The sequence below is a fragment of the Rhinoraja longicauda genome, chromosome 11 (assembly GCF_053455715.1).
Source record: "Rhinoraja longicauda isolate Sanriku21f chromosome 11, sRhiLon1.1, whole genome shotgun sequence".
NCBI lineage: Eukaryota > Metazoa > Chordata > Chondrichthyes > Rajiformes > Arhynchobatidae > Rhinoraja > Rhinoraja longicauda.
Window position 1 is genome coordinate 46143026 of NC_135963.1, and position 14299 is coordinate 46157324.

The 14299-nt window shown below is 47.4% G+C and overlaps 1 protein-coding gene across 3 annotated transcripts in view; it reads left to right on the plus strand.

Moving 5' to 3' along the window:
* Positions 1-8301: 8301 nt before the first annotated feature.
* Positions 8302-14299, plus strand: part of kifap3a (kinesin-associated protein 3a) — a 127026-nt gene continuing 121028 nt past the window's right edge. For 2 of the 3 annotated variants that reach the window (XR_013547799.1, XM_078407568.1), the window contains exon 1: positions 8302-8510. Coding sequence is in view for 2 of the 3 variants with exons in the window: in XM_078407568.1 (XP_078263694.1) it covers positions 8479-8510 (32 nt within the window). In the remaining variant the exon portion in view is untranslated. The remainder of the gene's footprint in view (positions 8511-14299) is intronic. The other variant, XM_078407569.1, reaches the window with a different exon arrangement.

A 14299-nucleotide genomic window follows, 5' to 3' on the forward strand; every position in this document is an offset into this window, starting at 1 on the left:
AACTGTTCTACAAAAATATTAATTGTGCAGTCCAAATCGAAATGGAAAGCTTCCTAATTAGGTTTGGAGTTAGTCAGGGTTGCCGTAGTTAATTATGTTTTTGATCCATATGCCAAATCATCGATTGATACAGTGCGCCAGCAGACCTTTTGTCCCACTGAGTCATCGCCAAGCATCAACCATCCATCCTATAAACACCCAACCTGGACTACCGTCTCCAAAAGACCATCTGCCACTTAAACACCCAACCCGGACTACCGTCTCCAACAGACCATCTGCCACTTAAACACCCAACCCGGACTACCGTCTCCAACAGATCATCTGCCACTTAAACACCCAACCCGGACTACCGTCTCCAACAGACCATCTGCCACTTAAACACCCAACCCGGACTACCGTCTCCAACAGACCATCTGCCACTTAAACACCCAACCCGGACTACCGTCTCCAACAGACCATCTGCCACTTAAACATCGTGGTTTCCAGCTCCGTTTCCAGACCTCCCAATTCGGACTCAACCCGGACTACCGTCTCCAACAGACCATCTGCCACTTAAACAACCGAACTTATCTCTACCTACCTCGACTCCATCCTATCCCCCCTGGTTAAATCCCTCCCCACCTACGTCCAAGACACCTCACACGCTCTCCATCTCCTGGATAACTTCCGGTTCCCAGGCCCCCACTCCCTCATTTTCACCATGGATGTCCAGTCACTCTACACTTCCATCCCCCACAAGGATGGTCTCGAAGCCCTCCGTTTCTTCCTCGACCGTAGAACCAGCCAATCCCCATCGACCAACACTCTCCTCCGCCTAGCAGAGCTGGTTCTTACCCTCAACAACTTCTCCTTTGACTCCTCCCACTTCCTCCAAACCAGAGGCGTAGCTATGGGCACTCGCATGGGCCCTAGCTACGCCTGCCTCTTTGTCGGGTACGTCGAACAATCCCTGTTCCAGACGTACACTGGCCCCATCCCCGAACTCTACCTCCGCTACATCGACGACTGCATTGGTGCTACCTCTTGCACCCATGCAGAACTCACTGACTTCATACACTTCACCTCCAATTTCCATCCTGCCCTTAAATATACCTGGACTATCTCTGACATCTCCCTCCCATTTCTGGACCTCACCATCTCCATCACAGGAGAAAAACTAGTGACGGACATTTATTACAAGCCCACCGACTCGCACAGCTATCTGGACTACACTTCTTCCCACCCGGTCCCCTGCAAAAAGTCTATTCCCTACTCCCAATTCCTCCGTCTACGCCGCATCTGCGCCCGGGATGAGGTGTTTCAGACTAGGGCTTCCGAGATGTCCTCGTTTTTCAGAAAACGGGGCTTCCCCTCCTCCATTATAGATGAGGCTCTCACTAGGGTCTCTTCTACATCCCGCAGCTCCGCTCTTGCTCCCCATCCGCCCACTCGCAACAAGGACAGAATCCCCCTCGTTCTCACCTTCCACCCCACCAGCCAGCGGATCCAACATATCATCCACCAACATTTCCGTCACCTACAACAGGACCCCACCACTGGCCATATCTTCCCATCCCCTCCCCTCTCTGCGTTCCGCAGAGACCGTTCCTTCCGCAACTCTCTGGTCCACTCGTCCCTACCCAAACCACCCTAACCCCGGGCACTTTCCCTTGCAACCGCACGATATGCAACACCTGTCCCTTTACCTTCCCTCTCAACTCCATCAAAGGACCCAAACAGTCTTTCCAGGTGAGACAGATGGTCACCTGCACCTCCTCCAACCTCATCTATTGCATCCGCTGCTCTAGATGTCAACTTATCTATATCGGCGAAACCAAGCGCAGGCTCGGCGATCGCTTCGCTGAACATCTGCGCTCGGTCCGCATTAACGCAACTGATCTCCTGGTGGCCCAGCACTTTAACTCCCCCTCCCATTCCCAGTCTGACCTCTCTGTCAAGGGCCTCCTCCAGTGCCATAGTGAGGCCCGCCGGAAATTGGAGGAGCAGCACCTCATATTTCGCCTGGGCAGTTTGCGGCCCGGTGGTATGAACGTCGACTTCTCCAACTTCAGATAGCTCCTCTGTCCCTCCCTTCCCCTCCTCCTTCCCAGATCTCCCTCTATCTTCCTGTCTCCACCTATATCCTTCCTTTGTCCCACCCCCGACATCAGTCTGAAGAAGGGTCTCGACCCGAAACGTCACCCATTCCTTCTCTCCCGAGATGCTGCCTGACCTGCTGAGTTACTCCAGCATTTTGTGAATTAATCCTATAAATCCCGACTATTTTATTCTCCCCACATTACTATAAACTCCCCCCAGATCCTAACACTCACTTACACACTGGAGAAATTTACAAAGGCCAATGATCCTACTATCTCTCTTCTTGGGATGTGGAAGGAAACCAGAGCATGCAGAAGAAACCCTCCTGATCATATGGAAAATAAGTAAACTCGACACAGACGGCACCCATAGTTAGGATTGAACCTTGGTCTCTGGTGATGTGTTTTGTGGGTCACACCAACACAATTTATTCCTTGCATGTTCATTTGAAGATGCCATCGACATTAAGTCGTGTGGCCCATGGACTATGGATTGTGATACTCTGTTCTAGACATGATTTTTTTTCACATTCACTTTGAACTTTCTGCTCCAAGGAGAACATTTGCAGGTTATTGAATCTATTTATATAATTGAATTTTCGCATCTCCTGGACTGCACAAAATCTGTTCTGCATTTTTCTCCAGACACTTAACATCTCTCCCATGATGCCTGTGGCCAGGAATGCCAGGTCAAATCAGTATTTTGCAGGCATTCAACATAACCATGCTGCTTTTCTGTGCTCTGCATCAGTTTGACCCTGTGTGCTTCTTTTAAAAACACTGTCAATATCTCCTGCCATTTTCATATTTTAGCAGACAGTTCACGTACACACATCCTCTGTTTATGCACACATTTTAGAATTGAATACATATTATAATGTTTATCCATGTCCTTCCTAATAATATAAATAACTTGGTGTTTTCCTTCTTTACGTTTCAGCCAAAGATATCTGTATTTTCCACCTGGCAAAGTCCTCTTGAAATCTATTGTTAATCACCTCAACGTTTACCTCCTTCCAAGTATAGGTCAACGTTTATTTACATCTTTCTGAGCTTCCTTGGTGTCCTCAGGGAAAAATCAGGGAAAATCCATCCTGCTTAATTATCAACCCAATCTTCCACACAAAAATGTAAGATAGGGCATAATATTTTTAAAATAAAACACTTACCAATAATCTGTACTCTTATGATCAATGGTTATGTCAACCAACTCAACTCCAGATTTCATTACAGTTTGGTCCAAGCATGGACTCATCGACTAAATTCCATATGTGAGTTGAGTAAGACATTATCAGCCCTCCACTCACTCTGCAACAACCCTGACTTAGTCATCAAACCCGCTGACAAGGGAGGTGCCGTGGTAGTCTGGCGCGCTGATCTCTCAGCCAGACGACAACTCTCAGACACCTCCTCCTATTTACCCTTGGACCATGACCCCACCGACGAGCACCAGATCTTAATCACTAACACTATCACTGATCTCACCAATTCCGGCGCTCTGCCCTCTAATGCCTCCAACCTTATCGTTCCCCAGACCTGCACGGCCCGATTTTACCTTCTCCCTAAAATCCACAAACAGAACTGTCCTGGCAGACCCATTGTTTCTGCCTGTTCATGTCCCACCGAATTAATTTCCACCTACCTCAACTCCATCCTATCCCCCCTGGTCATATCCCTCCCCACCTATGTCCAAGACACCTCACACTCTCTCCGTCTCCTCAATAACTTCCGGTTTCCAGGCCCCCACTCCCTCATCTTTACCATGTATGTCCAGTCACTCTACACCTCCATCCCCCACAAGGATGGTCTTGAAGCCCTCCGTTTCTTCCTCAACCATAGAACCAGCCAATCTCCATCTACTAACACTCTCCTCCGCCTAGCAGAGCTGGTCCTGACCCTCAACAACTTCTCCTTTGACTCCTCCCACTTCCTCCAAACCCGAGGCGTAGCTATGGACACTGGCATGAGCCCTAGCTATGCCTACCTCTTTGCTGGGTACGTCGAACAATCCCAGTTCCAGACATACACTGGCCCTATCCCCGAACTCTACCGTTGCTACATTGACGACTGCATTGGTGCTACCTCTTGTACCCATGCAGAACTCACTGACTTAATACATTTCACCACTAATTTCCATCCTGCTCTTAAATATACTTGGACCATCTCTGACATCTCCCAACCATTTCTGAATCTCACCATCTCCATCATAGGAGATAGACTAGTGACTGACATCTACTATAAACACACTGACTCCCACAGCTATCTGGACTACACTTCTTCCCACCCTGTCTCCTGCAAAAAGTCGATCACCTACTCCCAATTCCTCTGTCTACACCGCATCTACGCCCAGGATGAGATGTTTCACACTAGGGCATCAGAGATGTCCTCATTCTTTAGGAAACGGGGCCTCCCCTCTTCCATTATAGATAAGGCTCTCACTAGGGCCTCCTCTATATTCCACAGCTCCGCTCTTGCTCCCCTTCCCCCCATTCGTAACAAGGATAGAGTCCCCCTTGTCCTCACCTTCCACCTCATCAACCAGCGTATACAACAAATCATCCTCCAACATTTCCGTCACCTCCAACGGGATCCCACTACTGGCCACATCTTCCCATCTCCTCCCCTTTCTGCTATCTGCAGAGACCGTTCCCTCCGTAACTCCCTGGTCCACTTGTCCCTTTCTACCCAGGCACTTTCCCCTGCAACCGCAGGAGATGCAACACCTGTCCCTTTACATCCCCCCTCGACCATCCAAGGACCCAAACAGTCTTTCCAGGTGAGGCAGAGGTTCATCTGCACCTCCTCCAACCTCATCTATTGTATCCTCTGTTCCAGATGTCAACTTCTCTACATCGGCGAGACCAAACGCAGGCTTGGCGATCGTTTCATTCAACACCTTCACTCAGTCCGCCTTAACCAACCTGATCTCCCGGTGGCTCAGCACTTCAACTCCCCCTCCCACTCCCAGTCTGACCTTTCTGTCATGGGCCTCCTCCAGTGTCATAGTGAGGCCCACTGCAAATTGGAGGAACAACGCCTCATATTTCGCTTGGGCAGCTTACACCCCAGCGGTATGAACATTAACTTCTCCAACTTTAGGTAGTCCCTGCTTCCCCTCTCTCCCCTCCCCCTTCCCAGTTCTTCCACTGTCTTCCTGTCTTCTACCACATGCTTTCTTTGTCCCGCCCCCCCTGACATCAGTCTGAAGAAGGGTCTCGACCGAAACGTCACCCATTCCATCTCTGCAGAGATGCTGCCTGACCTGCTGAGTTACTCCAGCATTTTGTGATACCTTGACAATATGCTTGGTCAATTCAGGAGCTCAAATTTCTAGCACTTCTGATGAAGGGTCTTTGACCTTAAATATTAACATTATATCTCTTTCCAAAATGGTTGCCTAACCCACGGAGTGCTTTCAGCCTTTTAAAAAAGTTTTTACCTCCAGCATAAAAGTCACAATGTTATTGAGTTGCATAGCTGTTGCTGTAAGAACAACTGCTCTTAGTTGTTTCTTGATATCACATGGAGTGAATTGAATTGGTAGACAATGATCTTCTATGATTATTGGAATTCTAGGATGAAGCAGAGATAGATTATCCAGTTAGCCCTTCTGGCTGAAGATGGTTGCAGATTCTGCAATCTATTCTTTTCCACTCACATGCATGTCTACATTATCATAGAGAAAAATATATATTTGAAGTCTTCACCTAGTTGCTGCTGAGTTATCCATCATTATTCATAACTGGATGTATCAGAGCAGATCTTGATATGTTTTTGGTTCTATGCTATAACACCTATGGTGATGTCTCATTGTCAGCTGTGCCTGGCGAACTACAAATAAATATATGGATAAAAGTAATCAGATGTAGGCATTACATAGAATTCTATAAATTAACTGACTGATTATTGGAAAACAGAAATAATACATGGGCATCCTTTTTAGTGTGAGCTTTCTCATTAAAAGCTTATGATCCAAACAGTGTCATTTTATTTAGCAACTAGACCAAGTGGACCCGTTGGGCCCAAACCTCTCCTGCATTGGTGCAGCACCCTCTCCTCCCTGTCCCCTCCCCTCCCCTCCCCTCCTCCCCTACTCCCCTCCTCCTCCCCTCCTCCCCCTCCTCCCCCTCCTCCCCTCCTCCCCCTCCTCCCCTCCTCCCCCTCCTCCCCCTCCCCCCTCCTCCCCCCCTCCCTGCCCTCCACTTCCCCTTCCCCCCACTCCATCCCCCTCAACCTCCCTTATCCTCCCTCCTCCCTCCCCCTCCTCCCTCCCTCCCTCCCTCCCTCTCCTCCCTAGGAGATAGATTTAAACTTTAAAATGTGAATAACTAAAATTATAACACCGATTTCAATGAAACTTCTTTCATTAACACCAAAGGGACGACGGTGAGCAAGGTGGGCCTAAAATCGTCGCGCTATCGTGTACCGTTTTGGCTGTAGTTCAGGAACAAACAAACAAATGAGAGTTTCAGTATATAGTTATTTTGTTTTGAGGCAACTGGCATGTGTGGGAAAAAATGTTTGCATAATAGCTACAGGGACTATAGTATTCCCTGGTGATATTTCATTCAGATCTTCTATGCTACCCAGCATCTTAAGTTGATCACTACTTGGACTTTGGTTATGCTGCCTATGAGTTCCATAAAATTCTGCCACAAGAACACTAATATAATTATGATTGATTGTGTTTTGTTTTGGTCATGGATTATTCCCAAGTTTTTTAATATAAGTAAACAGGTCCACGCCGATTTTCCGGCAACTAATCATTCGGCGTCTCCTTTAATCTGAACAAAATGACGAGAGCGCATTTGACCCCCCCCCCCGAAGTCCCCCCAAAAATGTGGTGCCAAAGCCGGTTAAGGTGGACGATCTCGACCTCATCGGGACTTCCGTGCCGATTTATTCACAAAATGCTGGAGTAACTCAGCAGGTCAGGCAGCATCTTGGGAGAGAAGGAATGGGTGACGTTTCGGGTCGAGATTTCAGACTGATGTCAGGGGGGCGGGACAAAGGAAGGATATAGGTGGAGACAGGAAGATAGAGGGAGATCTGGGAAGAAGGAGGGGAAGGGAGGGACAGAGGAACTATCTAAAGTTGGAGAAGTCGATGTTCATACCACTGGGCTGCAAACTGCCCAGGTGAAATATGAGGTGCTGTTCCTCCAATTTCCGGTGGGCCTCACTATGGCACTGGAGGAGGCCCATGACAGAAAGGTCAGACTGGGAATGGGAGGGGGAGTTGAAGTGCTCGGCCACCGGGAGATCAGTTTGGTTAATGCGGACCGAGCGTAGGTGTTCAGCGAAGCGATCGCCGAGCCTGCGCTTGGTTTCGCCGATGTAAATAAGTTGACATCTAGAGCAGCGGATGCAATAGATGAGGTTGGAGGAGGTGCAGGTGAACCTTTGTCTCACCTGGAAAGACTGTTTCGGTCCTTGGATGGAGTTGAGGGGGGAGGTAAAGGGACAGGTGTTGCATCTCGTGCGGTTGCAGGGGAAAGTGCCCGGGGTTGGGGTGGTTCCGTGCCGATTGGTGGGTCGAATGTGCCCCTGGAACTCTGGCTTGGGCGAAGCTGGCATATCGGTTCCCACAGCCGCTTGCTGAGGCTGACATTACGGGCTGGTATCTTGGTCCTTTGGCAGCCTAGGCGGACCTCGCCAGTACTGTTTCAATCCTCTCGGAGGCTATGACCTCTGTTGGCCCGGCAAAATGGGTAATCCAGAAAGGCTCTGCTCTGGGACCAAGGGTACTGGAAAATCAGTGGTGGACCTGTAGATAAATTATCAGACGAAATGTGTAGGAAGGAACTGTAGATGCTGGTTTCCACCAAGGGTAGATGTAAAATGCTGGAATAACTCAGCGGGACAGACAGTAACTCTGGAGAGAAGGAATGGATGACGGTTGAGACCCTTCTTCAGACTGCGAGTCAGGGGAGAGGATAACAAAATATGGAAGGGTACAAAGAACCTTATATGAAACCCAGCAAATAACCTTATAACAGCGGAAGATGGAGAGAATAATAGCTTGGATGAGATTTGCGTGGATTTTACTCACTGTGCTTAATATTTCCCAAATCAGTTGGGCATTCCTTTAGTCTGACAGCACATTTGGGAACATTTTGCTGGAGCTGCCATCCAAATGCAAATAATTTCGGTGCATTTGTCCACTCGGAGTGGAAGTGTGGCGCCGTGGCCTATGGGCGGCGCTGGAGGCGGAGTGGCGCCGCTGTTCCGACCCTCGGGCTCGGCTCGGCTCCGCCCTTCCGCCGCTCGGATTGTGGGGCGGTTGCACTTGTCACAGGCAACCGGGCCGGAGATGCGAAGGTGGTGCCGGTGAATAAAACAGCAAACAAAGCCTAAGGACACGGCTTCGAGGTGAAGCCGAGCGGCAGCGGCCAGGAGAGATGCAGTCGGAGGATGCTCGCTATCTGAAGAGGTGGGTGCTGGGGCTGGGGCTGGGGCTGGGGCTAGCGAGGGCGGCAGCGGCAGCGGCAGCGCTCTGACTGTGCGATGGCCGGGTCGCCGTTGTCTTGTCAACGGCCAGGCAGGGCTGGGCCCTGCAGCCCGAGGCCGCTCACACTGCACTTGTTCTGTGTCTGGGGGGCCACTGCTGCGTTTAAGGTGGCTGTTCCTGTTCAGGTTTTCTGGACAAGTGGCACAAACGAGCAAAAAATGTAAATTTCTGTGTCGGAAGGAACTGCAGGCAGATGCTGGTTTGCAACGAAGATAGACACAACATGCTGGAGTAACTCAGCGGGACAGGCAGCATCTCTGGATGGGTGGCCCTTCTTCAGTCTGAGCTCGGTCTAAAGAAGGAGCTCAGCCCGAAACGCCACCCATTCCTTCTCTCCATGTAAATTTCAGTGTCTAGTTGACAGACTTGACTTGAAACATCACATCGATTTCTTCTTCCGCTGACTGTCCGTGTTTGCAGCATCATCTTCCACTGTGTGTGTTTGCAGCGTTTTATGTTTCTCCTTCATGTTTTCATTGTTTTGCTCGAACATCCATTTCATAGTGTTATTTAAGTTTGTCATTACTTTTTCTGAAAACCAGCTGCCTGATTTTGTCACCCCATTCTTCATTTAGCTCTACGGTACCCAAGGGAAACAAGACCTTCCACTTGTTCCGCTTGAATGTTATCATCTTTGATTTTTTTTTGCCTTCCTACTGAGATAAATAAACGTTGTCGCCTTAATGGTTATGGGCAGGCCATCTATTCTTTGACTTTCATAACTGGTTTCCTAACACGGTTTCCTCGTGTTTCATGTTGATTCTTGGTATCTGTTTTTATCTTTGCCTTCCATTTTATCAGCTTCTTCCAGTCGAGCTATTCTCATGACATATCCCTGATGCGTAGGGTGAACCTGTATGGTGATAAGATGCAGTACCACTTCATTACTTTTCCAATATTGAACCATTTTTTCTGCATTGTGTCTGCATTGTCCACTTTGTTGTCTTTTGTATATTGTGGGGACTCTTCAGAAGAATCATTAGTTATTCAGGACCATCAGCCTTTTCCTTATAAAATAAAATTTGAGATTCAATTGGATTAATGTTCCCAGCAAGTGGAAGGTATAATCCAGTGAATCTCCCTTGTTTCTCTAAAACCAGGTTGCGTTTTAACTTGTGTGGGGAAAAAAAAGTACAGATGCTGGTTTAAATCGAAGGTAGACACAAAATGCTGGAGTAACTCAGCAGGTCAGGCAGCATCTCGGGAGAGAAGGAATGGGTGACATTTCGGGTCGACACCCTTCTTCAGACTGATGTCAGGGGAGGGGGCGGGACGAAGATAGGATGTAGTCGGAGACAGGAAGAATAGTGGGAGAACTGGGAAGGGGAGGGGTAGAGAGGGGAAGCAGGGACAACATGAAGTGGGAGAAGTCAATGTTCATAACCGCTGGGGTGTAAACTGCCCAAGTGAAATATGAGGTGCTCTTACTCCAATTTGTGCTGGGCCTCACTGTGACAATGGAGGAGGCCCAGGACAGAAAGGTCAGGTTGGGAATGGCAGGGGGAGTTGAAGTGCTGAGCCACCGGGAGATCAGGTTGGTTGTGTCGGTCTGAGCGGAGGTCACCGGGGGATCAGGTTGGTTGAGTCGGTCTCAGCGAAACAATCGCCGAGCCTGCGCTTGGTCTCGCCGATGTAGTGATGTTGACATCTGGAACAGTGGATACAATAGATGAGGTGGAGGAGGTGCAGGTGAACCTCTGCCTCACCTCAAAAGACTGTTTGGGACCTTGGATGGAGTCAAAGGGAGAGGTAAAAGGACAGGTGTTGCATCTCCGGCGGATGAGGCTCTCATTTGGGTCTCCTCAATATTCCACAGCTCCGCTCCTGTTCCCCCTCCCCCAATTCATAACAAGGATAGAGTCCCCCTTGTCCTCGCCTTCCACCCCATCAGCCATCGCATACAACAAATCATCCTCCAACATTTCCGCCACCTCCAACGGGATCCCATTACTGGCCACATCTTCCCATCTCCACCCCTTTCTGCTTTCCGCAGAGATCGTTCCCTCTGAAACTCACAGGTCCACTCGTCCCTTCCCACCCAAACCACCCCCTCCCCAGGCACTTTCCCCTGCAACTACAGGAAATGCAACACTCTCCCTTTACCTCCCCCATCGACTCCATCCAAGGACCCAAACAGTCTTTCCAGATGAGGCAGAGGTTCACTTGCACCTCCTCCAACCTGATCTATTGTATCCGCTGTTCCAGATGTCAACTCTACATCAGTGAGACAAAGCACAGGCTCGGCGATCGTTTCGCTGAACACCTTCGCTCAGTCCGACTTAACCAACCTGATCTCCCGGTCGCATAAGCACTTCAACTCCCCCTCCCATTCCCAATCTGACCTTTCTGTCCTGGGCCAAGGAAGGCCCACCGCAAATTGGAAGAACAGCACCTCGTATTTCGCCTGGGCAGTTTACACCCCAGCGGTTTGAACATTGACTTCTCCCACTTTAGATAGTCCCTGCTTCCCCTCTCTATCCCCTCCCCCTTCCCAGTTCTCCCACTATTCTTCCTGTCTCCGACTACATCCTATCTTTGACCAGCCTCCTCCCCTGACATCAGTCTGAAGAAGGGTCTTGACCCGAAACGAATGGTCTCGATTCCTTCTCTCCCGAGATGCTGTTTGACCCGCTGAGTTACTCCAGCATTATGTGTCTACCTTTGAGTTTTAACTTGCATGTTTAGACTATTATTCTGGTGTTGCTTTAAAAGAAGACTAACCAGGATGTGAAAATATATTGTTGGCACATGAAAGGTGAAGATGAGTTTACTTTTGGAGCGTGCATGGTGAAGCAGGCTCAAGGGGCCGAGTTGCTGCCTCCTGCGCCATGCATGTGCCATCGAAGTGGAACCATGCTTTTGACCAGCTTCACCTTTTGATCACATGATATGCAAGGACATTCAATGAAGATTTCAGCATCCCCACACAAAATATTGTGGATAAACTTCAGCAATTTAAAAAAAACTAGAGCTTTGGAATTTTAGGTGCTAATTCCATTGTTATATTAATTTCATTGTGGTTTATGCTGGTTTTGGAAAAAACTGCTTCTACAGGAATATGAATGGGGAGAGACGGCTTTATTTTGGTTAATTTCTGCTGAAATATCTCTTTTGAACTGAAGTTAAAAAAAGAAGTCCAACAGAGATTATTAACCTGTACTCACCAGCTTTCCTTTTTTAAATTTTAATCTGAATATTAAAAATAGTTAATTGCATTTCATTGACAAAATTATGATAAGATGCATAATACATCCAAATATAGTAACTTAATGTGAGAACTGTCTTAGAAACTTAGAAAATAGGTGCAGGAGGAGGCCATTCCGCCCTTTGAGCCAGCACTGCCATTCATTGTGATGTAGTGGGCATGTGTTTTGCACTATTATGATTAGCTGATATTACAGTTATTACTGTGTGTTACTGATTATATATTTTTCGTGTGTTATTGCATTAAATTGGCCTGTTAACTGCAGCAAGCAGGAATTTCACTGTTCAGTTGTTGGTACATATGACAGTTAAATACACTTGACCCTCTTAATCTGTGAAACCAGTTGAAGTATTGGGCCAAAGCTGTTTTGCAGCACAAATGATTCTGCATTTCTATGGTGGAATCATTTAGGGATGAAGGTAAAAAAAATATTTTGTGTGTTATTGTTGCATAGTTACCCAAATTGGAAGTGTGTGGTTTTGGACCCCACTGTAGAAGTTGGAGTATATAATCTGATTCAATTTTTCAGTGCAGTACTGAGGGAGAGTACAATGTCAAGGGTGTCATTTTTCATAGGCTCATTCTTTCATTGTCCCTCCCTCACCTAGAGAGATGGAACTCCCTCTAGAATCGTCCCTGCTTGTTTCATGTTACACCTTTTTATAAAAGTCCACCTTTTGAATCGATTGTTAAACCTATGATCACCCTCTTTTAACTTCTCATTCTATGGCCTGGTGTGATCAATATATTTTTCTTTATTTCTTTCCACCCATCCCATAACTTCTCTATTCTTTGAGGTGTTATATAGGTACAGATTGTTGCTGCTGTTCTTTGTTATATACAGGTATACTCTGCAGGATAGGCAATATTCCTGTTTATTTTGGATCTGTTTTTCATTTTATTAGTTCCATGTTTAACATTTTTGTGATCATCATGGTGGATATTGCACACTGCCAATGGAAATTAATCTCTCTTTTGTGATCTATTTGTATTATTCAAATGTTCATTGTATTTGCTCTTTGGCAAGTTTGACCCTTGATCTAAACTAGTATCAAGTAATTGAATTAAAGATTGTGGAAGGAAAAAGTAAGAATTTAAAACTTGGGATATAACTGAGCAGGGGTAAATCATAAAGGATTTGCTGCTTCAGATGGAGAATAATTAGGTGGTTGATCTTCTGGTTTTGAAGAAATATATTTAATTCTTGCAAAAAGTAAAATTGCATGCTGTCGTGGATGGCATTGTCATTGGGTGGCAATTCCTGGGATTTCCCATTCTGTTCTTTTTCTGTGAATTGGTGTTTTGTGTGGAGTGTAGGACATGAAGACCTGTTTGGATTAGGTTCATATTACAGAGTATTAACTCCAATCATTGAAGGAGTTAACACCACAATTTTAATCATGAAGTGGGACAATTAATTTAAAATGGAGGAACAATTAGTGGGTTTTCCATTTGTGTAAAGTTAATTTTTTTTCCCCTTTCAACATCTCATTCCAAGGCACAAGCAAAAAAGCGGTTGAGATTTTAAAAAACTTGATCCTAATTTTATTTATTTGAATGTGCCACGTATAAACGTGAAATAGATGATCAATACGAAAAGACCATTAGGGCTTGTATACCATGATATTCTAGGACATGTGCAGGATACATTTGGGCTTCTGCTCAAAGGATTGATGCAAATGTTCAAAATGATTTGTTGTCTTGTTTGTAAAGTAGGATTTGATTGAAAGATGCAGCATGGAAATAGGCCTTTGGCCCACTGTGTCCACAACGACCATTGATTACCCATTCACACTAGTTATCTATTTCCTACACACGAGGGGCAATTTACAGCAGCCAATTAACCTACAGATCTTCACAGTGTTGGGATTTGGGGGGTAACCAGAACATCTGGAGGAAATCCACATGATCACAAGGAGACCCTGCAAACTCTGCACAGACAGCACTTAAGGTCAGGACAGGTCACTGACGTTGTGAGTCAGCACCTCTACCAGCTTTGCTGCTGTGCCGATCCTCTTTCTCCACCCCTCCCCACCCCACTGTTGAGGCTGTTTGAGTTACAGAAATTCGAACTTACATAATTCACAAATTGTTCCAGCACTTGCTACAAATACGTTGTAGCAGGTGCGCAAAATGGGCCCGGAATGAAGGCGAGGAGCCAAGCAAATTCCGTAAAGGCTTTTATTTCTAGCAGCATACTACTCTCCGCTTCAGTGAGAGACTGAAGACTACTCACCGGCGGGTGCACAAGCCGACCGGATCATGTACGCAGGTCAGCCGACACAGGGGCCGGCGAAGGCAGAGGTGGAGTGGGCCGAGGAGGAGGACCTCGCCGAGGCTGGGCAACCTGGTCGATGTCCAGATGTGCCGGCTTTAACCGGTCGACCGACACAGTCTCCCTCTGGCCCCCCTTGTCCAGCACAAAGGTGGTAGGACCATGCTCCAGCACCCGGAACAGGCCCTCGTACGGCCTCTGGAGCAGCGTCCGGTGTGCATCATGGCGCAG